Source organism: Thamnophis elegans, chromosome 5 (assembly GCF_009769535.1).
Source record: "Thamnophis elegans isolate rThaEle1 chromosome 5, rThaEle1.pri, whole genome shotgun sequence".
In the NCBI taxonomy this organism is placed as follows: domain Eukaryota; kingdom Metazoa; phylum Chordata; class Lepidosauria; order Squamata; family Colubridae; genus Thamnophis; species Thamnophis elegans.
Genome location: NC_045545.1, coordinates 59,940,678 through 59,964,813, shown reverse-complemented (window position 1 = coordinate 59,964,813; position 24,136 = coordinate 59,940,678). Strand labels below are relative to the sequence as shown.

Here is a 24,136-nt window from a genome sequence, read left to right as displayed (position 1 = left end):
CAGTTTACCTGATTTGTCGACTGCCATGGCAGTCTGGATCATAAACTGACCAAGTGGACCATGTTCATGCCACAGGCTAGATAAAATGTGATTTTAGTTTTTAGTTCAGTGTGGCTTTCAAATTACACTGGGTGAATATACCTTCAAAAGTTGTAGCCATCTTCCTCAACAATTTAAACCTCCCTATTTTTTTGAACACATAACAATAGTTTGTATGTCACATTTTAAAAAACCCTACTTATTATATTATTTATTTTATTTATTTATTTGTCTTGTATGCTGCCCACTCCCGGAGGACTCCGGGCGGCTCACAAAAGACAAGGGAAGAGGGGAAACGAGACAAAGACAACATATTAAAAACAAAACCAACATTCACAATTTCCGTGGAGGTAAATGCTTCTCAGCCCCCCCCCCCCCAGCCTGCTGGAACAGCCAGGACTTGGTGGCTTTGCGGAAGGCCGGGAGGGTAGTAAGGGTCCGGATCTCAACACGGAGCTCGTTCCAGAGGGCCGGAGCTGCAACAGAGAAGGCTCTCCCCCGGGGAGCCGCCAGCCGACATTGGCTGGCAGATGGAATCCGGAGGAGACCTAACCTGTGCGATCTAATTGGTCTGAGAGAGGTAATCGGCAGGAGGCGGTCTCTCAGGTACCCAGGTTCGATGCCATGTAGGGCTTTATTATTATTATTATGATTAGGACAGAATTAGGAATACTGTATGGACCACTTTACAATGAAAATAAAAGTTAAGTGAAAACCTGATTTAAAAAGCAAAATATTTCACAATGTTTACAAGACTGCACTAAGCGAATACAATGAGAGTTGGGCGACTGCTCCTTGAATGAACAATCATGGTTTGTTGTGAGTTGCCTGAAAGGTGTCTCTTTTCACTATGTGCCTAGAAAGTGAGTTGCAACTTCAGTGAATTGCAATTATATGAAGATATAACATATCTTAATCTTATGCTTCAGCCTATTAGCAGTTACAGTTACTAACTATTAAGATTATAAGAAATTCATGTTCACTATCTTAAACATTTATACCTCCTCCTCTGCTTTACTGAATTTCTTTATTCAAATTCTTATCTAGAAATTCCATTAAAAAAGATGAATACTCTTAGTTCATAAGAACTAACTTGTCATTTATATTTGAAAAAAGAACCTCTGGAAATTGGGAATGGCCAATAGAGGGCAGCAGTGTTACTTGGTTGCATTGCTTTTGACCTGTACAGGTTTCCCAAAATTAATTCCGTGAATTCTCTCACACTTCAGCCTTGATGAGAAAGTTCTCGTGTATATGAAATTCTGCTACTCCCTCTTCAGAGCTGGGGATCATTGTAAAACTATTTTTAGTTGCTGCATAACATTCTTCCAGCCTGTACAAGTTAGGAGTACTGTACTTTTTCTGTACAGGATAAATTAATAAGAAAAGTGATTAATATAACCTAGTGAATCATAAACTAGCTAACTACTTCTTTGCTTTTATATTGTATTAATGAAGTTATTGGTTCAGTGTATTATACAAATCCAAAAAATGTGCTAATAGACTACAGCTTTGTCAAGCAGAGCTTATTACTAGGCCACCTGTCTCCATTGAGTCATTGTTTCAGTCATTGTTACATGCTTCCGCAATGCCTTCAATAGTGACAGAGCTTCTAATCTTCTATTTTCATTGAAAAAGTTGTGATGCCTTCAGAGAAGTATCTTCTTGGAAAACAGGCCATGCTGAATTGTATAGCAGTTAAACATCAGTACAGAAAAGCTTAATGACACTTCATTTTATGTCATAAACTGCTTTAATATTTATGTCATAAAATGTTTTACAAAATTTGCTAAATTTCAGGCATGGGAATCAAGCTTCCTGAATTTTGGACACATTCTCTTAAGTTAGCCCATTTGAGGTAACTTGTTCAAGAGGTTTTGCCCTGTGTTGTACCCTTTCAGAGCTAAGGACTACAGCAGGGCTGTCAAAATGGTGGCCCATGGGCTGGATGAGACACATGCAGCCCACCCCAGATCCGCAAAGGGGGGAAATGTCACCAAACGTCATGTGATGGCAACGTCACCTGGTGAGTTTGACACCCATGGAGCACAGGAATCGGAATGTTCGTGGTATACAAGTAGTCCTCAACTTACAACAGTTCATTTAGTGACCACTCAAAATTACAACAGCACTAAAAAAAGTGACTTCTGACAGCATCCAGATGATCATGTGATCAAAATTCAGGTGCTTGGCAACTGGTTCACATTTATGACTGTTGCTGTTCCCCAAGGTCATGTGGTCCCCTTTTGAGACCACCGGACAAAAAAAAGTGAATGGAAAAGCCAGATTCACTTAACCACCAGGTTACTAACTTATCAGCTGCAGTGATTCACTTAACAACTGTGACAAAGGTCGTAAAATGGGGCAAAACTCAATAAACAAATGTCTCAATTACAGCAATTTGGGAGTCAATTGTGGTTGTAAGTCGAGGACTACCTGTATAGATAAAAACACCTAAATATGTTAAGAAAAGTTAGGGGGCACTTTTGTCTTCATCAACCTTCCCCGGGTACCCGCGGCAGGGCCACTCCCTCCTGTCCACCTGCAAAGTGGCTATGGGAACAAGTTGGAAGTAAGTACTTAAGAGGGAAAGCCTCCAGGTGGCTTTGGTCGCGGTACGGGTATTGCTCAGAGGTGCCTGGAAACACCGCCCAGCCTACGCTCAGCCCAAGGAGTTCCCCGCCTGGGATACTCCGCTGCCTCGGAGAAGCATGACACAAGGCGACTCCGACGACAGGTCCCACGCCCCCGAGCCTGACCCGAGCCTAGCTCCTCCTCTCAGGCGGGGCAAGAGGCAGCCGGAGCGGCTTTGACAATCCCAAGAAGCCAGTCCGTTTCTGTGTCTCTCTTCCCCGGACCGACGCCGCGAGGACCCGGGGCTGCCCGAGCCAGACTTCGTGGTAAGTCTTGGTAAGCCCTGGGAAAGAGTAGCGCCCAACTAGATGCGGCTAGGGCTGGAGCAGCTAGGAGCGCCCCTCGAGTAACTTTGGCTTGTTGACTAGGAAAGAGATGTAGGAGGAGGAAGAGGAGGAGGAGGAAGGTGGCGTTGCGCTGAGGATTGCCTGGGCGCACCCGAGAGATTGAGCAGGGCCAACGAGACTGAATAGGGGACGGTGTCAGAAGCCTCCCCGATGACTTGCAAACTCCTCTTACGTAGTTGCTCTGGATTGCAGCAAAACTTGCCGAAATTCGCGTGGAATCGAACCAATTATTGTGTTAGCCGGGCTGCGGTCACGCCCATGCGAGGCGATCGAAGACTGCTGCCTTAAAGACCCGGTAGAGAGACCCCCGCCCGGGTGACTAAGGATGGACTGCGTTTAAAAGTGGCGTGGCACCCTACCAAGTATTTAACCGTGTGGTAACTGGGCAGAGAGCAGGAACTCTGTACTCATCCGTTTCTGCTTTTGGAACAATGTATAGAAGCGGGAGTTCCTAATGCCTGGTTATTTCAGGTATAATGCATAGCTCTTGGGCTTAGGCATCAGGTGAGATTGTAAAAGAAAATTGTGTACAGTATAGAGCTAATGCTGGAAGATGTTTATTAGTTCCCTGGTCCAGGATGAAGAGGTGGCACCAGCAATAAAAACAGTTGTGGTTCTTCTGGGTGGGTAATAGGTATAGTTTGGAATAGTGGTTAAGGCACTTGAATTCTAATCCCACCTTTGACATGAAACCAGCTGTGTGACCTTGGGCCAATTGTGCCCATGCACTCTATCCTAGGAAAAAGGCAATGGCAAACCACTTCTGAAAAACCTTGCCAAAAAATTCAGGGACTTTCCAGGCAGTTGCCAAGAGTCAAAACATGATATGAAGGCACCAAAAAGCAAGTGATAGAACCCTTTTGCATTTAAAGATGGTGAGATGGAGTGAACCTAATTGCATCTTTGCCAAAATACTGGAATAATTTTTAAAAAGCTCTTAGCCTTAGATCTTTTATACTACACTACACTACAATATACAAAGGGAAACATTTGACATATTTAATTCAGAAAATAAGTCATATCTTTCTTACATTTCCTTCTGGCTTCCAGATGAAGTTTGGAACAAGATGGGATTGGGGGGAGGGGGTGAACTAAACCTATTGGTAGGCCTGTTTGTTGCTTCTTGGGAAGAGGAGCTGGTAAATTACAAAATACTGACTTGTATCACCTCTTATGAATGGCTTCTGAGAGAAACAAGCTTCTAAAGATTGCTGTAGTAGTAAAGGCATCAGATTAAAAACTGGGAGGCTGTGATTTTTAGTTCCACCTTAGACCCAAACTGGGTGACCTTGGGCCAGTCAGTCTCATCCTAATGAAGCAAGCAGTGGCAAACCAAACCTTGCCAAGAACAAGGAATAAGAGAGAGAGAGAGAGAGAGAGAGAGAGAGAGAGAGAGGGAGGGAGGGAGGGAGGGAGGGAGGGGAGGGAGGGAGGGAGGAGGGGGAGAGGGAGAGAGGGAGAGAGGGGGAGAGAGAGAGAGAGAGAGAGAGAGGAGAGAGAGAGAGAGAGAGAGAGAGAGAGAGAGAGAGAGAGAGAGAGAGAGAGAGAGAGAGAAGTTCAGGGTGTCACCAGGAGTCAACACTGACTTGAAGGCACACAGGCACACCCAGGACCTTAGGGGCTTTAATTTGATTCTCTCAAAGGTGATGCTTGGCAGACTACAGGTGTTGCATTAAGCCGTAATAAAGGTTACTTGGTTTAGGGTGAATATGTTGCATAATCTTGCCATTGTTTGTATATCATGTTTTAGGACTTTTTATCATATGTATGTCCTACCACTGCAGCTTATTTAAAGAGGCTTAGTTAGAACAAACTACAGCTTGGTATTACACCTCTGGCTTTGCTGAGAGGTGTCTATCCTTGACCTCTGAAAAGCCATTCCTATCAATACATATACATATACATATATACATACACATACATACATACATACATACATACATACATACATACAATCATAGGATGAGATGGTTGTCATTGACATAATGTTAATGGCACTATGGATGAGTTTGAGCAAACTGTGGAAGATAGTGAAGGACAGAGTGGAGGACAAAGTGGAGAGGGGCTGGCATGCTATGGTCCATGGGATTGCGAAGAGTTGAACACAACTTAGCGACTCAACAACAAATATATTCTAAGGACCATCCTCCATTTCACCAAATGAATTAAAGATAGGGTCTACTTCTGAGGAAGCAGAAAGGAGGACATGCATGGTAGCTGCACCTGATTGGCCTCTGCTCCCTGACTATGCAATGGACATCCTCTTCTGTCCATGAAGATTTGAAAGCCTAGGCTTTAAATTGTTTGAAGGCCCTCCATGGAGTTTGTTCCATATGAGTAGGTAAGAATAGTTTGACAGCAGAGTAGCATTCTTACTCCTCCTCCTTTGTAAACTCAACTTGGGTGGGAAATATTCAGTGAGGACTTTAGTTTATATCCACTTCTAATAGCATGTTGAAATTGTTCTGTTCATCTTTTAATCTCTGGTTTCTCCTGCTTTGGATAAGAATGGAGATGTGATAAATCTTTGGGGAGGTGTTGCAAAAAAAATATGCTGCCTCAGAGTAAGAAAAATGTGGATCTCTAACAGAAGTATTTCGCCTGGCAGGATAGTTATGGTTCCCAGCTACTCCTTGATTTCCTTGAAATGGGATTCTTGAAAATCTGTCTTGCCATGTGTTATGGATAGTGACTTCCAGAGACATTTTTGTAAAGAAATTGTTTGTGCTTGTTTCACTCAATTTCATCTAGTGGCAATCCTTGAGGGTGGGGGGAGGAGGAGGCTGTGCTAATCACTTAGGAACAAGGAAGCATTCCAAAACCATGACTGCATTTTCTCTTTCTCTCTGGGCCTGGAATCGAGTTGCCAAGTCTTTTCAGTGCAGGCTAGGCCCCCTAAATTGTGATCAAGCTTTTTTAAAAAGACATTCACTTTGTTATACTGATTCAGTAAGTTATTTGTGACTGGCAGATGTTTTGTTTCTATTGGCGAACTTCAGCATATCTATTGGTTAATAGATTAAAAAAAAGGCAGTGTTATACTGTGACTAGGGTAAAGTTGTTTTTCTTTTTAAACAGAAATGCTATTAAATAGGCTGTTGGTGGAAGAATATTTTCTATTAAGTTTTTATCCCGCTTTTAACAAGACACATGACATTTGGAGGTTTCTGTGTTTTCCTCTTTAATTTTGGTACAACCAAATAGTTCCACATGAGACAGTGACAAAAATGTCAATAGTTCAATAGGCCATGTGACTGGGTGGGAGTGGCTTGCCAGCCATGTGACTGAGTAGGAGTGGCTTGGCAGTCATGTGACTGGGTAGGCGTGGCCAACTTGTAAAATGTTGTGAAACTCACTTAACAACACTCTTGCTTAGCAACCAAAATGTTGGCTCAGAAACTCTGACATTTGAGGCACGCAAATCTTAAAGCTGTCAGGTGACAAGAACCTTGCACCCCTAACCCTTTAGAAAAAAAAAAACCAGGGATGTTCAAACTTGACAGCTTTAAGACTTGTAGACTTCAACTCACAGATTTCCTTCTTTAGTCATGTTGGCTCAGGAACTCTGGTATTGAAGTGTGCAAGTCTTAAAGCTGTCAAGTTACAAGACCCTTGCACCCCTAACCTTTTAGGGAAAAAAAACCAGGGATATTCAAACTTGATAGCTTTAAGGTTTAGATAGGACTCTTAGAGGGGGGCGGGGCAATTGGTGAGCCAGACAATCAGTGAGCGGCGGGCAGGGCAAGTGTGGTGCGGATGGGCAGGGGGAGGGAGCTGGAACCAGTTCTAAACGCACGGTAGATTTGTGGAACCTCTTCTATAGAAGAGGTTAGAACTGGCAGAAACCCATCCCTGGCTTATGTGAAAGCGATTTGTAACATACGTATTGTTTTGCTGAAAGAAATAAATATTATCCCTGGAAAAGAAAATGATCCAACAATATTTCTCAACTTTAGCAACTATAAGATGTGTGGACTTCAACTCCCAGAATTCCACAGCCAGCAATCCACAGATCTTAATGTTGCTATGGTTGAAATAGCCAAATGAGAATATAAATCTGTGGAGAAAAAAAGCTTATATGCTAATATTTTTAATGACTTGGCTGTTATTCACTTGACTCTGAAAGCTAAACATCTAAAAGAGATGTTTAGTTTAAGTCGTCACAGAGTTGTTCTTTATTTTCTTATGACATTTAATAGTCTGCCATTCTGGTTAGTGCAATGAGGCAAAAACAGAGAAAGCAAGATCATGTCACCCTTTTCCATGTGCAAAAGCCAAATGTAGCATATCCCTTGCCTCATTTAAAGGTAGCAGGCTGGTTTGACCAGTACAAGGAAATTCAGGAGGCATTTTCAGTTGTATCCTCATCATTTTGCCTATACATTTTTTCTTGTTCTTTACAATCTGGCATGGCTGCCTTAACCAATTTTGATGCTTATCTCAATCTTTTTGGATATGTGCAATGGGTTCAGGGCAACTTTGATCCATCCCAGTAGCCATGAAACTAGTGTTATGGGTTCTAATTTTGGTCTGCTGCTGCTTCCTGTCTATTTACCCCTGTCATGATTGGTCTTTTTCCAGTTACATGCTGAAGAATGCTAGTGTTTACAAATTGCACTTGGATATATTATTTTCCTTTACAGTTAGTTGAAGCCTGTTTGTGAAACAGTAAATCCTATAGCAGGGGTGTCCAAACTTGGGAACTTTAAAACTTGTGGACATGCTGGCTTGGGAATTCTGGGAGTTGAAGTCAACAAGTTTGAAAGTTCCCAAGTTTGGACAGCCCTATCTTATATCATCTCTAGGGTGGTTGAGTTATTCCTGTCTTATTCAATTTGAATCCTGTCCCCCAAACAAACTGCAAATTTTCAGACACAAATATATTTTTGGGGAGGCATAGCAACTTAGTCATATATAAGGTCAGTAGATGCCAGTTTTTTTCTGCTTGCAAAAAAAAAAAAACAATTTGCAAAAGAACCAGCAGCAGCACTGAAAGAGGCAGGGAACTCTGTTTTGTCCATTGCTGAGAAGTCAACATAGTAAAAACAAAACAAAAATAAAATAAAATAAAAACCCAGCAGAGCAGAATAGGCATAACATGAACTTGAACTGTGTACTCTTCTTTTGAAAAAAAAGAAGGCAAAAAGGGACAAAGTCTAAACAGGGCCCTTTGGAAGAGTTGCAATGACATAAAGTTGTAAGAGCAATCCCTGATGCAGACCTCCAGTCAAATATTGATATTGAAATGGCACGTTTTTAATCTGATGGGACCAGATCAACTTGGGAGTTCTTATCAACACCCTTTATCACATACCAGTTTCGAGGAGCGTAACGACACCTCCCACTTGTCCAAAGGGCAGATTGCAGATTTTGTATTTGGTTTTTAAATTTTGTTAACTATCTTGAGTGCTCAACTGAAAGACAACATGGAATGTGATTTAAAATATAAGAGGCATGACCTAATTAACCCAAAATTATTTTTTTTTGATGGAGCCAAGTTTAATATCTATTCTTCTGTGATTTGACAGGGTTTTTCTCAATGTCATCTAGATTTCTAACATATTTTATTTTTAAATGAATATGTTCTGCAGACTGGAAAAAAATTGAAAATCTCTGCTCTATAACATTTTTGCTTGGAGTTTCTGTTTTCAGTTACATTTGTATTGATCTCTAGTGACATCTGATCTGGATAATGTTGTGATTTTGGCAAAGTAAGTATCAAAACAAGTAAAGCACAGTTAATTGCAAAATGGCAGAACTATTCCAGAGTATACAAAAGATAAAATCTCTGTTGCCCAAGTTGAATGATTCAGCTTAAACCAGAAGGAAATAATACTTAAGCAGAGAGTTCAACTTCTCTTTAGTAAGCCTCCCTTTCCTCTTCTTTTTGGTCACCTTTATATGAACTGTCAAATTTGTAGTCATTAAAGATTTTATTGCTATTATACAAGAATTAGTTTTCTAAAACCCCTTTAATACAGGAACATTCATCTGAACATTTTAGCAGATTTGTTAACAGTAGAGATCTCACTGAAAACAAAAAGTTTCTTTTTTTAATGTGGTCCTACAAAGCTTTGCTTTGATTCTGTGTGCTAAGAATCAGTATTTCTCAACTTTGGCCAGCTGAAGATGTGTGGACGTCACCGCCCAGAATTCTCCAGCCAGTAAAGCTAGATAGGGAATTCTGGGAATTGAACTCCACACTTCTTCATGCAGCCAAGGTTGAGAAGCACTGTGCTAGGTCACAGGGTTGGGTTCAACTCAATCATCTATTTTACTGAAAAGCAAGATGCTTTTGGATAGTTTTCTCTGGTGACTGATCTGCAAAGATGCCTTACATGTTGTTATTTTTTTTTTACTTTCAGTCTCTGAGCAGGCATGTCTCCATTTCTAGATCTGGGTGCTGCTTCAAAAAATGTGCTTTTCATCTTGTGCTTTATGCATAATCCTATTTGTGATTTTTCTCTTCTTCTTTCTTAAAGGTGGCGCAGTGGTTAAATGCAGCACTGCAGGCTACTGCTAGATCAGCAGGTCAGCGGTTCAAATCTCACCGGCTCAGGGTTGACTCAGCCTTCCATCCTTCCGAGGTGGGTAAAATGAGGACCCAGATTGTTGGGGGCAATATGCTGACTCTCTGTAAACCGCTTAGAGAGGCCTGAAAGGCCTATGAAGCGGTATATAAGTCCACTGCTATTAAATGTCATCTTAGAGGAGTACAGAATATAAACAGAATTAATTGATAGAAGATAACATTTCATTCCCAATGATCAGTGGGCTTGATTGTACTGCCCTAGAAAAGATACATGTGGCAGGTGGTCATTGTAGTTAACAAATCACATAGTTTAATGTCAGTGATGGGGCAGAGTAGAACACGTTTCAATTATGGTATTTCTAGTATTTCATCAGAACACCTGTTTCATTTCTTCCTCCAACAAATTTTGGTTCTGAGACTGCCTTGGAAGTTTTATAAAACTTCCCCCACCCAAAGCTTTAATATTACCTTGTCACTCCCTAATCCGTGCACGTACAGAAAAGTTCTGGATGACTCAGTTTGCCTCTTGTTTGTGAACATTGGTTGGTTCAGTTTACTAATTCAATAAAATCAGTAAGTAGCTATTAACTATTCTGCATGAATGCCTCAGAGGAATTGTGCTCCTCTAAGTTATTGAATGATTGCTTACAAACCTTTGAATTAAAAGAGATTCTGGACTGAGTATATTACCATACATTACAAATTGTGGGGGGGGGGGCATTTGCTGTTTGGGGTATATTAGAAATTTGATTATTGTGAGAATGTAATTAATGTAGTCTAATAATTAATTTGATTACTCTTTTTGTGAACGCAAAGCTCCCCTAACCATAGCAGCCAGAACTCAGACATAACATCCAACTATTTTCAGCTGAGGGAACAAATGGGAAGTGTAGCTTAAGTCCTAAAATATAACCTAATTTGAGGTTTGTATTTATTTGACTTGGTATTTTAGTATTATCTTTTTATGACTTTTCATCTCCTATAAGATCCTCTGGATAATGTGTTGGCTAAAAATACTTAAATAAGTAAATCAGGTTCACAAAAAGTTTCCAACACTCCCAATATTGCAGCCCTCAATCTGCCATAAGCTATTAGAACCTGCTGTTGGCCACAAAAAGATTGCCTACCTTTGTTGTACAACATGAGTATCAAACTCATGGTGTCACATTGCCATCACATGACATATTGCAATGTTTTCCCCCTTCACAGGTCTGGGCTGGGTGTGGCCTGCACGTGAACATCCGGGCCATGGGCCGCCAATTTAATGCTATAGGAGTTAGTAAGTGAGGGAGAGCAATAATTTCTTTTCCAATAGTTAGAATGATTATTTTTTTCTGGAATTTTAACTAGGAAAAAGGGGCAAGCTATTTACCAAAAATCCTATTAGATTAAAGGCCCAAGTAGTCATGATGTGAAGACTTACAACCTATCCTCTCCAGAACTTTTTCATTGGCTAATAGGGAGATACTACCGGTAGTAGAATTAGCCATCATTTACCTACTTAAATCTTCTCCTCTGAAGCCATTGTTAGCTCTAGAAAAGAAATAAAAGGCCTAATGTGGGAATAAAAAAAAATGTGTATGTATAATTTAAATCTGGGAAGAACCCAGATAAAAATTAAATCTCCTCTCCCCTTGCCCACACATCTCTTTTAATGGATCAGTGATACAAACATAATTGAATAAAACTATTCTACTGGAAAATAGAAAGTAAACTGGTATATTATTTATAAACCATTTATGGAGGTGAGCAGTGTAAACATTTGATAAATAAGGATCATTTATCAAATTTTTACACTGTGGTTGGATGGATGGATGGATGGATGGATGGATGGATGGATGGATGGATGGATGGATGGATGGAGTACTGTAGGTAGAGCACACATACGGCTAAATGTCTGAACTAAATAGGTCAGTTGGTGTGCCTTGACAGTCAAATAATTGGGGAATTTACGCAAAGTTGCATTCAACCCACAATCCCTGTTTTTCTTCCATCTTGATTTTCATGCTTACTTTCAAAGGTCAAAGGCCCTACATTACCCTAGGATTTGCATTCATAAAATACCAGCAGCTTCATTCTTTTCTTAAAGTGATTATCTTATCTATCCAGCACTACAACATTACTCCTGAGGCATTAAATGCATGTTTAGAAAAGAGAAATAATACAAGAATATTATTTAAAAAAATAAATAGCTAACAACAGTTTCCAAATAACCAAGTCATGCCACAAATCTATTTGCAGTTCAGAATGTCAGGGAAACAAAAATCTGAAATCACTATTTCTTACCAGATTAAAACAGATGGAGCTTCCTTTAATAAAATTGTGGGCAGATCTTCAGATGTTAACAGTGAACTGAATTTTGTCATAAAGGCAGGGCTTCCTATCCCAGAGTCCTTCAAATGTGATCAATTTCATTTCTCATTAGCCTAGCCAGCATGACCAAGCCAGACAGATCTGGCTTAAGGGAACTGGCCTGGTGACTTCTCAATATGGATATGTTTCTCTTTTTTGGAATGTAGCCATTGGGAGTAGTTCCCTCTATTGTTTAACAGTTTCAAGGTTCAACATGGTGCTGCAATTAAATCATGAGATTACATGACGTAGACTGGTGGCAATAGCTTAGACAGGCTTTAAAAATGATCCTATATCTACTTTTCACCTACCTTAATAAAATGTTTGAATGGTCATGATTACCAGTACTATTATACAGGTACGCACTACAAGTAACTTTTTCAAGCTAGTTTTTCATAATTTTCATACCATACAAAGCCTAGCTGTAAAGTAATACACACAGAAAGTTAAAACAGTTGCTAAACAAATGGCTGTAAGTTGAGGGTTTCTGTAGATGATTCATCTTAATACTTACTTTTGGGGATCACTTAAGGAAACTGATTGCTTTAATTAAGGCTATCATATCTGGGATACAAAATAAATTACTAGATGGATCAAAAATTAGGTTTTTTTAAAAAAATCTTTGATGCCATCTAATGGTCATTTGGATGATGTAGCCCAGATATAGTAGCCTTACTTTCATCTATCTAGAGATCAAGTATTGAGGGACAGAAACAGTGGTGGGATTCCAATTTTTTACTACCGGTTCTGTGGTCATGGCTTTGTGGGAGTAGTGTGGCTTTGTGGAATGTGGCTTTCTGGGCGTGGCAAGGGAAGGATACTGCAAAATCCCCATTCCCTCTGTACTCCACTAACGTGTTTTCCAGCTCCGTTCTCCTGTTCAGGGCAATAAAAGAAACTGGGAGGCGGTGGGGGCCGGGCCAGCCTATTTGCCAGTTCTATGAGCTACTCAAGTTTTCTGCTATACTGGCTCTATACCACCTCTGGACAGGCAGGTCCTTAAAAGTGGCCCTTAAAAGATGGATTTTCAGAGTGAATGAACACTGTATACATGAAACTAGGGAAGCTGAAGTTGTGCTGTTAAATGGTGTTTGTATTACTAATAATGGACATTCAGTTATAAGATGGAGCAAACCAGATAGGTTGAATATCTGTTGAAACAGAAGAAAGGCCTTGCTAAATTATCCCCAAGGCTAACTCTTCACATTCTTTTTCCACAGAAGCCAATCAGATACTGAAGAAAAGCTTGGCAGAACACCAAGCTTCTCTTCAAGCTGCCCTACTCATGTTCTCCAAGCAATAGCAATTATTAGACTTATATACCACTCCATAGTGCTTTACAGCAGGAGTCCCCAGCCCCTGGGCTGTGGCTCATTCGGAACTGAGCCACACCAGCAGAGGGTGAATTTGCATGCAAAGAATAAATTGCTCTGCTACCAAAGAGAAGGCTGCCTCCTCACCCATCCTACATGTCTTTTGTGATCATAGTCTTCATATAATAAGTGATATAAAAATCACAGCTAAAGGAAATCATGTAAATATATAACAAAGGTGACTAATATTATCAGCTCAAATCAATCAAGTGTGGATGAAACATCTCCATTGAAGAGTATGGACCATAATCTATTATCTGGTTAGTCCAGTGCAGTCTGGTATATAGATCAGGAGTGGGTTCCAGCAGGCACTACTGCCGGTTTACTCGTGTGCGCCCCCCCACGGCTCTTGATGCACACTGTGCGTCCATGCACAGTGTGATTACAATTGTTCTGTGCATGCACAAAACTAAAAACCAAGATGGCGACACTACGGCACTGCCCGGAGAACCGGTTTGGGGATGTGGCAGGCCTGGGTCGCTGCCGGTTCCAGTGACCCAGCCGTCAAACCACTACCAGTTTGACTGAACTGATCCGAACTGGTAGGAACCCACCACTGATATAGATGTTTTCCAACTTCCCAGATGAGAATTGAGAGGAAATGACTGGTCCAAAGACAACCAGCTGGCTTTCATGCCCAGCCAAAATTTATAACTGGATCTATAATCAGGATCCTTCGGCTCCTTATCTAGCAAGTCAGCCACTACATCACAGCAGTCTTTATTAATATTATATGTTCTTTTATTTGTGCTTTATTGAAAAACAATAGGAATCTTCTTTTTGAAAAATGCTGAACTTTTGAGTGTGCAGACACCCACATCCATATTCTTTTTAAAAAATCTCTGCTCAAAGATCACAACGTACCAGGAGAGTCAATTGCATATAAGGAGGGGTAGATCATCCATAGGCCAAATGTGGTTCCTGAAGTGGGAAGAACTAAAATATCTAGCCTGTATTTTGTGGAGGGGAGGAGGAAATGAAATTTAATAGGCAAAATTGACTATTTAAGGAGCTCATGACGTCGCAGGCTATTCCCATCATGGCCCTTGGAAAATGGTTTAAAAATATTATGTCTTGCAAGTGGCCCATGCTGCTGCATAACAAGAACCATAATTATTTTTGGATGACTGATTTGCACAGCAGCACCACAACATGGGAATGGGGAAAAAATCTTGAGTGTAGAAAGTTATTTTACCTTAAGTCTAAAATAAAACCTTTTAAGTGTGTTTAAAAGGCTGCCTTAAATTTTCATTCTGAAAATTTTCATTCTTGGCATGTGGAATACAGAAAAATGGTGGTTTAGAGTAGAGGCCCTGAAGGATTATACTGCAGTTTTTATTTCACTGGATTTTTTTCTCCTGTACAAATGCTTATTCATGATTGTTTTGCTTCTGCTGCATCACTGTATTTCAGGTTCACTTCATAGTTTCTAAAATAAACTCTGCTGGGGTAAAATCAGTGTAAAGTTTTGATGTTGTAATGCTTCTGTGGTTTTGTAGCTGATTCATAATGTCTGTTTCAAAATGGAGCCCAGTTATGTTTTTCAAGTTGTCCATGAAAACGAAAATAAGCAAGAAGGCTTACAGAAATCATTATCACTGGGATATAATAGTGTATTTAGGATATTTTTAAAACAAATATCCTAGACATATCCTAATTCTCAGCCAAATTTTCATCACTGTGAGACATACAACTGAGTTTCTGATTATTTTTTTACAGAGCATTCCTAATAACCTCTGACAGTTGTAAGAATATATATTTGTGACAACTAGATAGATTCCAAGGAGAATGTAACATATAGTAAATTAACATATTGTATTTCGTATTGTCCTTTAAAAATATAAATACTGTGTAATTTCAGAAATACAGTAGTTAGAAATGATATAGTGGGTGAACAACTTTTTTGTTTCCCTCTCTTCTGTTGCTATTATTGCTGTCTCTTTATTTCCAAAATTACCAAACTATTTTAGTACATTACTGGGTAGTGCAATTTTTTAAGTCTTCCAATTAGTGTATAGATACAAAATCTAACACTGGAAGTATGGCTTCCATTCCTTTGTTTTAAATATTCAATTTCTGATTACATACTTGCTCCATAAGTCATTCCGAATAAAGAATTTACACTTCTTTGATTCAAGCTTGTTCTATATGGCCCAGAATATACAGTATTTTGTTCACATGGAGGAGTAATATGCTGTAGTATTATACTTATTTGTTGTAATATTCCAATATCCTAATGAACTAAACCTCAGACCTAGCTTTCTTTTTGTCTCTACAGCCATGGCAGCCATCAGGAAGAAGCTGGTGATTGTGGGAGATGGTGCCTGTGGGAAAACATGCCTATTGATTGTTTTTAGCAAGGACCAGTTCCCAGAAGTCTATGTACCAACAGTCTTTGAAAACTACATTGCTGATATTGAAGTAGATGGGAAACAGGTAACTTGTCGTCTTTAATACTATAGTAAAATCAGCTTCTAAGTAATATCTGTTTTCTTCTCTGGATGCCACTAGTTAATATTGTCTTGAGTTTTTTTTCTTTGCATCATTTAGTATCTGATACTGATTCCTGTTAGAAATGTCAATATCTGGTTGGTCAACCACTGATAATCAGGACTAAAAAGTTTAAAACAATGGGATGGAAGCCATTTTTCAAACATTAGGCTCTTTATTTGTAGATTAAATGAAAGATTAAATTACATGCATAATTCCTACCCAATAAATATGCTGAAATGATAATTCTGCATTAAAGAAGCCTACATTCTTTCTCTCTAGTTAAATATCAATCAACTTCTTTATGACCTTTATGTCCATGGGATTTTAACATCACAAATAGTACTCTCTTCTCTCTAGTTGCATATATTCTCCAGACTCCTTTACCACCAACCTGTGGCACCAACCAAGATTTTCAGGAAAAATCAATCAATCAATAAATGCTAAACTAATTGTAAATTGCTCAGCATCATTTAGATAATGACATAAGTTGTATATAAATTTGATTCAAAGATAAAATAAATTCCAGGATTAATTTGAAATATAATCAAATAGATAAGATACATTTAGTAACTATACATTTGTCCCAGGTCCTTGCCCTCATGCTGTGTTTATTTTGCTGAGTAGTTTTGAACAAAGTTCAAAAGTTTCATAAGTCACCAGCTGATGAAGGCCAATTTGATGAACACATATTTGTTTTAAGGACTAGATCTCAAAGAAGTAAATTAGGAGAGGTTTGATCTTCCATCTCTACACAACACTCCCCTTTTATGTGAAGAGTCAACCCTCCTCATCCTTATATTATAGATAAATATACAAACATTTAAATGTACTTCTGGTTTGGCTGTGAATCTGGTTGCCATCTTTCAGACGATTTCATATATCACATTTGCTCATTAAATTGGTATAAAATGTTGCATTTCTGAAAAGTGAAAACTTCAATAAAACTCTTCTGGTACTTCTAACATTCCATTGACCATCCTGAAGAGATATTCTTGTATTTAATTTTGATTGTGTTTATGAACTTGAGTTTGAATGCCTTTGAGAATGATGAAGAAAAGCGGTTCTGCATAATGGCCATTGTTAAGTACAGGGTTTAATATGTTTAATTGTTTAATACTGGTAGATATTTTGCCAGGCTGCTTAAAATTGCCAAGGAGCCAAGTAATAAATGAGGGAAGAAAAACAGTTGGATTCCCCCACCTACTTCAGTATCTGTATTTAACCACAGTCACAATTATGTTGATTAAGGGACTTGATTTTTTTTTCATTTATAGGTGGAGCTGGCTCTCTGGGATACAGCTGGGCAAGAGGATTATGACAGGCTGCGGCCTCTCTCTTATCCAGATACAGATGTTATCCTTATGTGCTTTTCCATTGACAGTCCAGATAGTTTAGGTAAGGCTATAAAATAACAGTTCAAATTATAGGTCAGGAATGGTCAACCTACTGTAGGTCTTCCTATGTATTTCTAGAAGCTCTCATTCTATCTGAAGTAGTTACCATGCCATCTGAAACTATTGCTTTGGTCAATAAAGCAGGAGACAAGCATTTCTCTACTGGACAGCCTTACCGTTAATCAACAATATTGTATTAGAGTGTCACAGTAACATCATTATCTGAAATAGTATAGGTCCGGGATGGCGAACCTATGGCACACGTGCCACAGGTGGCACGCGGAGCCATTTGTCAGGACATGTGAGGTGTTGCCCTGTCAACTGGACAGCATGCATGTGCACACTGGCCAGCTGAGTTCAGCCTTTTAAGTTCAGCCTTTTCACCTTCCCCAGGGTCCAGAGGCTTTATAGGAGCCTGGGGGGGGGGGGCGAAGATAGCCTCCCTGCCCCTCCCGTAGGCCTCTGGAGGCTTCAGGAGCTTCCCTGAAGCCCCAGGAGCACAAAAAAATGACCCTACGGGCAAACTGGAAGTTCAGGAATGGACTTCTGGTTTGCTCATAGGGCCAGTTTAAGACCTCCAGAGCCTTCAGGGGCCTTGGGCCTCTGTGGGACGTGGGAGGCTGTTTTCGCCCTTCCCAGGCTCCTATAAAGCCTCTGGAGCCTGGGGAGGCTCCTATAAAGCCTCTGGAGCCTGGGGAGGGCGAAAAAAGCATGCAAAAATGGGAGGGGCAGCACCTGTCATGCCCACATGTGTGCTGGGTTGCACATTGCATTATGGGTGCAGCACACCTGTGCATGACCCCCCCCCCCGTGCTCCCCTGACATATGGCATGGGAGCCAAAAAAGGTTCGCCATTGCTGCTATAGGTTCTCCTGCATGAGCAGGGGGCTGTACTAGAAGACCTCCAAGGTCCCTTCCCGATTGTATGGTGTTCTATTCTATTATCATGTCATATCATATATCATATCATAGTGACTAATGCTTTTCAAATGTCCAGGTATTCTTCAAAGCCAAATTGGTGTCCTGGAAATAGTATTGTGTGTAGTATGTAATTAATGTCACTTGAGTTGTAAAGGTAAATAAGAAAAAAATGTAAACATGTATTACTTTGAGAATGCTAAAAAGTTATGATAAACTTCTGTTGGAAGAGATGAGGTTTGCAGAGTTCTTGCTAAGTGTATGAAGTTCAATAATCTGGGAAGACTATTGATGCTTTTGACTTTGGGGTTGAAGAAGACTGTGGACAACCAATATATGGACAAATGGATCACTGAACATGCCAACAGAGAATTCTTGCAAATGACCAGGCTCAAATTATCCTATTTTAGACACATTATACAAAAACCTAACTGTGGAAAAAGTCCTAATACTAGGAAAGGTGGAAAGAAAAAGATCGAGCAACCAGCAAGGTAGATATACTGAGATTTAATGGCAATGAGGCACCCAGAAAGACCAGGTTAGAGACATCTGGAAAAGATCTATGTGGTCTCTAAGGGTGCACATCACAACAACTTGTTGGCACATAAGTCAGTCAGGTAATCCCCCTATTCATTTCCCATGTCTGATTGCTGCATGTGGAATAGGCCTGCTTTTTCAGGTGAATGAGTTCATCACTTTAGAAAAAATACATCAACTGTTCTGTTCTGAAATCATATCAGATTTTTCTCAGCCATATTTGATTACTTTTATAATATTTGTTACCACAGAGATCTTAACTGTAACTGTTTTTTAATCCTTTTTGGCCATAGTCTCGCAATAGTACCTTAACATGACAAAAAGCTGAATCTTTTGATTGCTGTAATAGCCTACATACATGGATACCGCCTAAGAGAATGCAGACTCTGTCAGAAGTTCGGGATGTCTCCTCAAAGTCTGTACTAGACAGAGGAATCCTTTAGGGATTGAATCTATTTTGCTGGATGAAGACTGAATGGCTTCCTCCGTTCAAGATTAGCCAGTTTGGATAGTTCCTTGGATATGTTTGCACTATTGACACCATTAATAGTTTTTCAGTATATAAGGACAGAAAGAAGAGCTGCCTTCAGGAGCAAGATGAGGGGAAATGAATGTTGGCAGTATTGCAGAGGGGGAAAATTCAAGGATGAAGGGATATGTACTTTTTTTCTGCACAGAAAGCCTTTGTGACATTAAGTCTTTCTGTAGCTCTTTGCTACTACATGTCTGCGGGGATATTGCTGACTGTGGTTCTTTGGTTTACATGGGGAACTTCCAACACACTCTGCAATCACTTCTTCTCCTGTCTTTTAGTGGTCTAAAGAATACAAAGTTCCCTTACATCTGTAGTGGGGTGAGGTGAATGAAGCAGACTGACACTTGTTTACCAGCCAAGGTTCTGAAAATAAGACTCTCATTTTATTCAGTCTCACTGAAATGGATCTTTTCCCTTATATTGATGTGGGGATTACACTTATGAATCTGTTCTGCTGGGGATTTGTTCAGTGAGTGGGTTCTCCCATCTCTTTGTTTCTTCCAGAGAACATACCAGAAAAATGGACACCTGAAGTGAAACATTTTTGCCCAAATGTGCCCATCATCCTTGTAGGAAACAAGAAGGACTTGCGGAATGATGATCACACACGCAGAGAGTTGGCAAAGATGAAACAGGTATGGATCCATCAACACTTGTCTGCTTTTTTTGAATGAGATTCTTCCATTCTTGGAGATAAAATATTGTACCATTGTGGTTTAATTGTCTTGTACACATATTTATTGAAGCTTTCAATGCCTTCTACTTCAAGGGAAAACAGTCATTATCACCGGGGATCTTTACATTTCAGAGTAAATGTACCAGTATTGGTTTGTTTTGCAAATAATGAATCAAGCAGTTTCCAGCTATTTCTCTTCGATCAAGATAAACATCCAGGCTGATGCTTTGTCTCTGCTCTTAAATTTTCATTCTAAACGTGAAGTCATGCAAGAATCCTTGTGTTCGTTTTTAATAGCAACTTTCTCAATGTCCCTTTGAATGAGTAAGATCAGGTTCTGAGGAAATAAGGACCTACAAATAAATTTCTGACTTAAAGCCAAACACCTTTGTGTTTCTTGATTCTCTTTGAGTAGGAGGCTGTGAATATATGAAATTCAAGCTTAAAATATAGCTTAGAGCAGTGTTTCTCAACCTTGGCGACTTTAAGTCCTGTGGACTTCAACTCCCAGAATCCCCCAGCCAGCTGGGAGTTGAAGTCCACAGGACTTAAAGTCGCCAAGGTTGAGAAACACTGGCTTAGAGTATAATAGTAGAATACTAGTAAATACAAAAAAACCTATGACATAATCGATATTTACTTACCTAAACTGGGCAAGTCTCACTGAACTCTGGGACTTAAGAACAAACCTATAGAAGTGACTTTATTTACTTTTGAGAAATAATACATCTGTGTACCTATTTCTATTCTGAATTACCTGTAAACAATAATGCTTGAGGATTCTAGAATCAATTTAAACATGCTCTGAATTTTTCAGATGTTTTCTATCTTTCACATAGCCTCTGTGAACATATTTTTTTCATTATCAGTTCTTGTAGAACTAGGTTCCCTCGATGCCTTCCATATTCTGTGGAAAATTCTAACACATAAATATTTCATGAAGATTTACTGTTTGTAGTTTGACCTAATTAATGTTACCTCATCAATTCCACCCTCACTTGGGATTATGGCTGATTAAAGAAGCTGTTGATTTTGCATTTCCAATTCTAAACAGTTGAGCTTCCTTTGAAGAGTGAAATTTGAGTACAAATTGAGGCTCCTTTTTAACCACCCCAGTGAAGTTTTTAATTTAGTTCTGGTTTGCTTTCCCAGGACACTTTGGCAAAAAGCTGAATCTTAAAAAAAAGAGCTTGAAAATAGAATTAAGAAATATTTATTTTTTATTATTTATACATCTCTGAATTACATTTTATAGTTTGCTTTAATTGGTTGTTTTTTATTATCATGACAACCCAAATAGCATGAAAAAATAGGGTATAAATTAATAAATCCACAGGCTTTTCCAGCAGTCTATCTTTTTTCAAGTCTAGCATTTTTCCCCAGCCAGCATGGATGGGAAATTATTCTGGAGGCACTGGCAACTACAATTCCTATGCTACTCTGGGTGCAAAACATGCTATTAACTCAGCTTGTATTTCCAAGGGGGGTTGGACTTGGTTCATGATGATTTGGTTATTTTTCAGCAATGCCTTTAGAAAGAGATCCAAAGGAAATTTGTCTTCTATATATGCCCAAATCCTCCCCACAGCGTCATAAAGACATTAATGTCAAGTGTACTTTTTTTTTGATGAGTGTTCCATTCATCCCAATAGCCTGTGGCAGATAAAAACCCAATTTAGTCCTGCACTAAGAATTTATGCTAGTGTTTCCTACACATCAGTATTACATATTGGACCTTTGTCAGAATGATGGCCTCAACCCCAAAGTTGCACAGCTCTATACCTGTTTTATTTAAAAAAAATTAGCAGACGTCTCAGGGCTGTCTGGAGTTTATGCTTCTTCTGTCATACCAGCAAGATGCACAATGATATTCCTAAAATATAAAATATTAAGTTACATAATGTGTATGCTTCAAGTTGCATTTACAAAGGAGGGGCACTTGGCAGGGTTCAGGAAGGGACCCCTTTCTGTTATTGTGCCCACCAGAGGTGGGTCGCTGCCAGTTTGGCCCAGATCAGGCGAACCAGTAGTTGCCCACCTGCCCGGGTGTATCCGAGCATGCGCAGGAGCGCTCCCAAACAGGTAGTAAAAAAATTAGCAACCCACTATTGGTGCCCACTCTTTAGAACATCATCTATCTAGAGATCCTATTGGCTCCAACTCTGTTGGCCTTTTGTAATGTCTTAAAGGTTTAGTTCCATCATTGGGCCTGGGAGTCAGAAAGTGGGGCTAGGCCTATCTATACATTGGCTATGTTAATTGTGACTGATGGATCAGTTTTAACTTCTGCTCTTGTTGAGCAGCTGGTTTCCTTGCTTTTATTTTTATAAAAGCAATATGAGCAGTCATATTAAATTGACATAAATATATTACACTTTGCCAAAACTTTTTGAGAACTTGCTGTGGTCATCAGAAATGCTTTCTGCTATATTATCAGAGGCTAAGAAAAACAATTAAGAGGAAGTAAGTACTGGGGTTACCTGGTATTTTTCTATTGTTATATCAGGCGGTGCTAAATAATAATCAAACTTTTGCTTGTCATAATTTTTACGAAGGAGCCGGTGAAGCCGGAAGATGGCAGAGACATGGCGAACAGAATCAATGCTTTTGGCTACCTTGAATGCTCCGCCAAGACAAAGGACGGAGTGCGGGAAGTGTTTGAAATGGCCACCCGGGCTGCTCTGCAAGTCAGAAAGAATAAAAGGCGCAAAGGTTGCCCACTCTTTTAAGAGAGTGTTGGCAAAAGCTGTGACTGTGCTGTTTGAAGCATGCGCCGGTTCCACGGATTGCATGGAAGCAAGCATGGCATCTCGATAGATGGAAGAGTACAAGTTTAATATGATAGTTGGCTGATTTCAGCCTCCATTCTTCTGTACAGAAAAGGCCACCCAGGGTACTTCACAGCAGTGAACTGTCAGTCTTTCCTTGGCCTATACCATAATTTTGTATGTTTGGGAAGTCAAGATAAATCATTTGAATCCTTTTTGTAATGATTTGGGTATAGGGCCGACAGTTTATATGACTTAATTCTATACTTCTTGCTCTTTTGTACTAATTCTATAATTTGGTGCTTCCATGGATTTTCACAGGTCTATGTTTTCACAAATAACAGACGATAGACATTTGGAATTCTGCAACATATGAAGCTGGACTACAAGCTAATGTATTTGCCAGTCTCTCTCCATAACCTGAAAGCTTGCAAGGGGCTGCCAAAATGTTCATATGAATGTCTGGGGAGGAATCAGCCTCTATTGGAATTTGTGCTCTCTATTGCACTTCTGTCTGAGGGACACATGCTTATGTTTTGACAATACTATATTCTCAGCTCATTAAATTAATTTGATTTTATATGATTTGCCTTTTTTTTCTTTGTCCTTGAAGTCCTGCCAGCTGGATTAAGGTTGGGCAGAGTTGGCTTTCTCATCTACTATAGAATAGCAAGTGGTGAAAGGAACGATCATGGTCGCTCTAAATACTGAAAGAAATAACCTTTGAATAATGTGTTTTGACTTTCAAAAAATGCACTGAAGGGACTAGATAGTGTTTTCATGTGGTGATCATCTGAACTGTATTTTTTACTAAGGTTAGATAAATGTGCATTCTCTTCTTACTGCTTTGGAGGGGATTTTTAAACACCATGAAACAAGAGAAAGACAAATTTAATTGAAAGTGAACCTGAAGGGAATGAAATATTCAGTATAAAGTTTAAGACTGGAAGACACATTCCATCTGGACCTTTTCAAACATAGATTGTAGATCCTCTCCCCCCAAAAAAAGTGGAATGAAGCAAATGATGGAGTTTTCGTATTTCATTGAGTAAATGTAATGTCAATTTTAATAATCACTCCAAAAACCTCAGAAATTCCATGAGAATGAAATATATCTGACCAGCCAATGGGGCTATAGCAACAAATTGGTGTGTCAGAAAAATAAGTTTTTCTTAGGAATTTGTGCGTCTTAAACATCACAGCATCTACCCAAGTAGTGGGTATATTATGATGTCTTTGTAAGCCCAGCTGTACCAGGAACAGAGTAAGACACCAGCATTCTTCATCTTCTGTTTACCTCATAAGATGGCAAAGAGCCAAACACTACTGTTGCGGTTGGCGCATGGTGCCAGCTGCTCCCTAATCATGCAGCTCTCTGAGGATCTACTGAATAACCATCACCAGTGGTACAATGCACAGGACTACCTTTTAAACATACAGGAATAACAAATGACCTAATGTAATGAAGGATAGTCTTGTTCCTTTGAGATAATATGACTGCAGACGATTAGTGCTTTTCTATTGGTTAATCTGGGGTA

At 39.6% G+C, this 24,136-nt stretch overlaps 1 protein-coding gene across 2 annotated transcripts; it reads left to right on the top strand.

Moving 5' to 3' along the window:
* The first annotated feature begins 2,741 nt into the window (after positions 1-2,741).
* Positions 2,742-23,178, top strand: RHOC (ras homolog family member C). 2 transcript variants are annotated; one of them, XM_032217577.1, is made up of 6 exons: positions 2,742-2,939; positions 9,503-9,607; positions 15,556-15,713; positions 17,045-17,165; positions 19,659-19,789; positions 22,386-23,178. In XM_032217577.1, the coding sequence occupies exons 3-6, from the start codon at positions 15,558-15,560 to the stop codon at positions 22,557-22,559; spliced, it is 582 nt and encodes a 193-aa protein (XP_032073468.1). In that variant the 5' UTR covers positions 2,742-2,939; positions 9,503-9,607; positions 15,556-15,557; the 3' UTR covers positions 22,560-23,178. The 2 variants fall into 2 exon arrangements, with proteins under 2 accessions (XP_032073468.1, XP_032073469.1); XM_032217578.1 differs by lacking the exon at positions 9,503-9,607.
* The last annotated feature ends 958 nt before the right edge of the window (positions 23,179-24,136 follow it).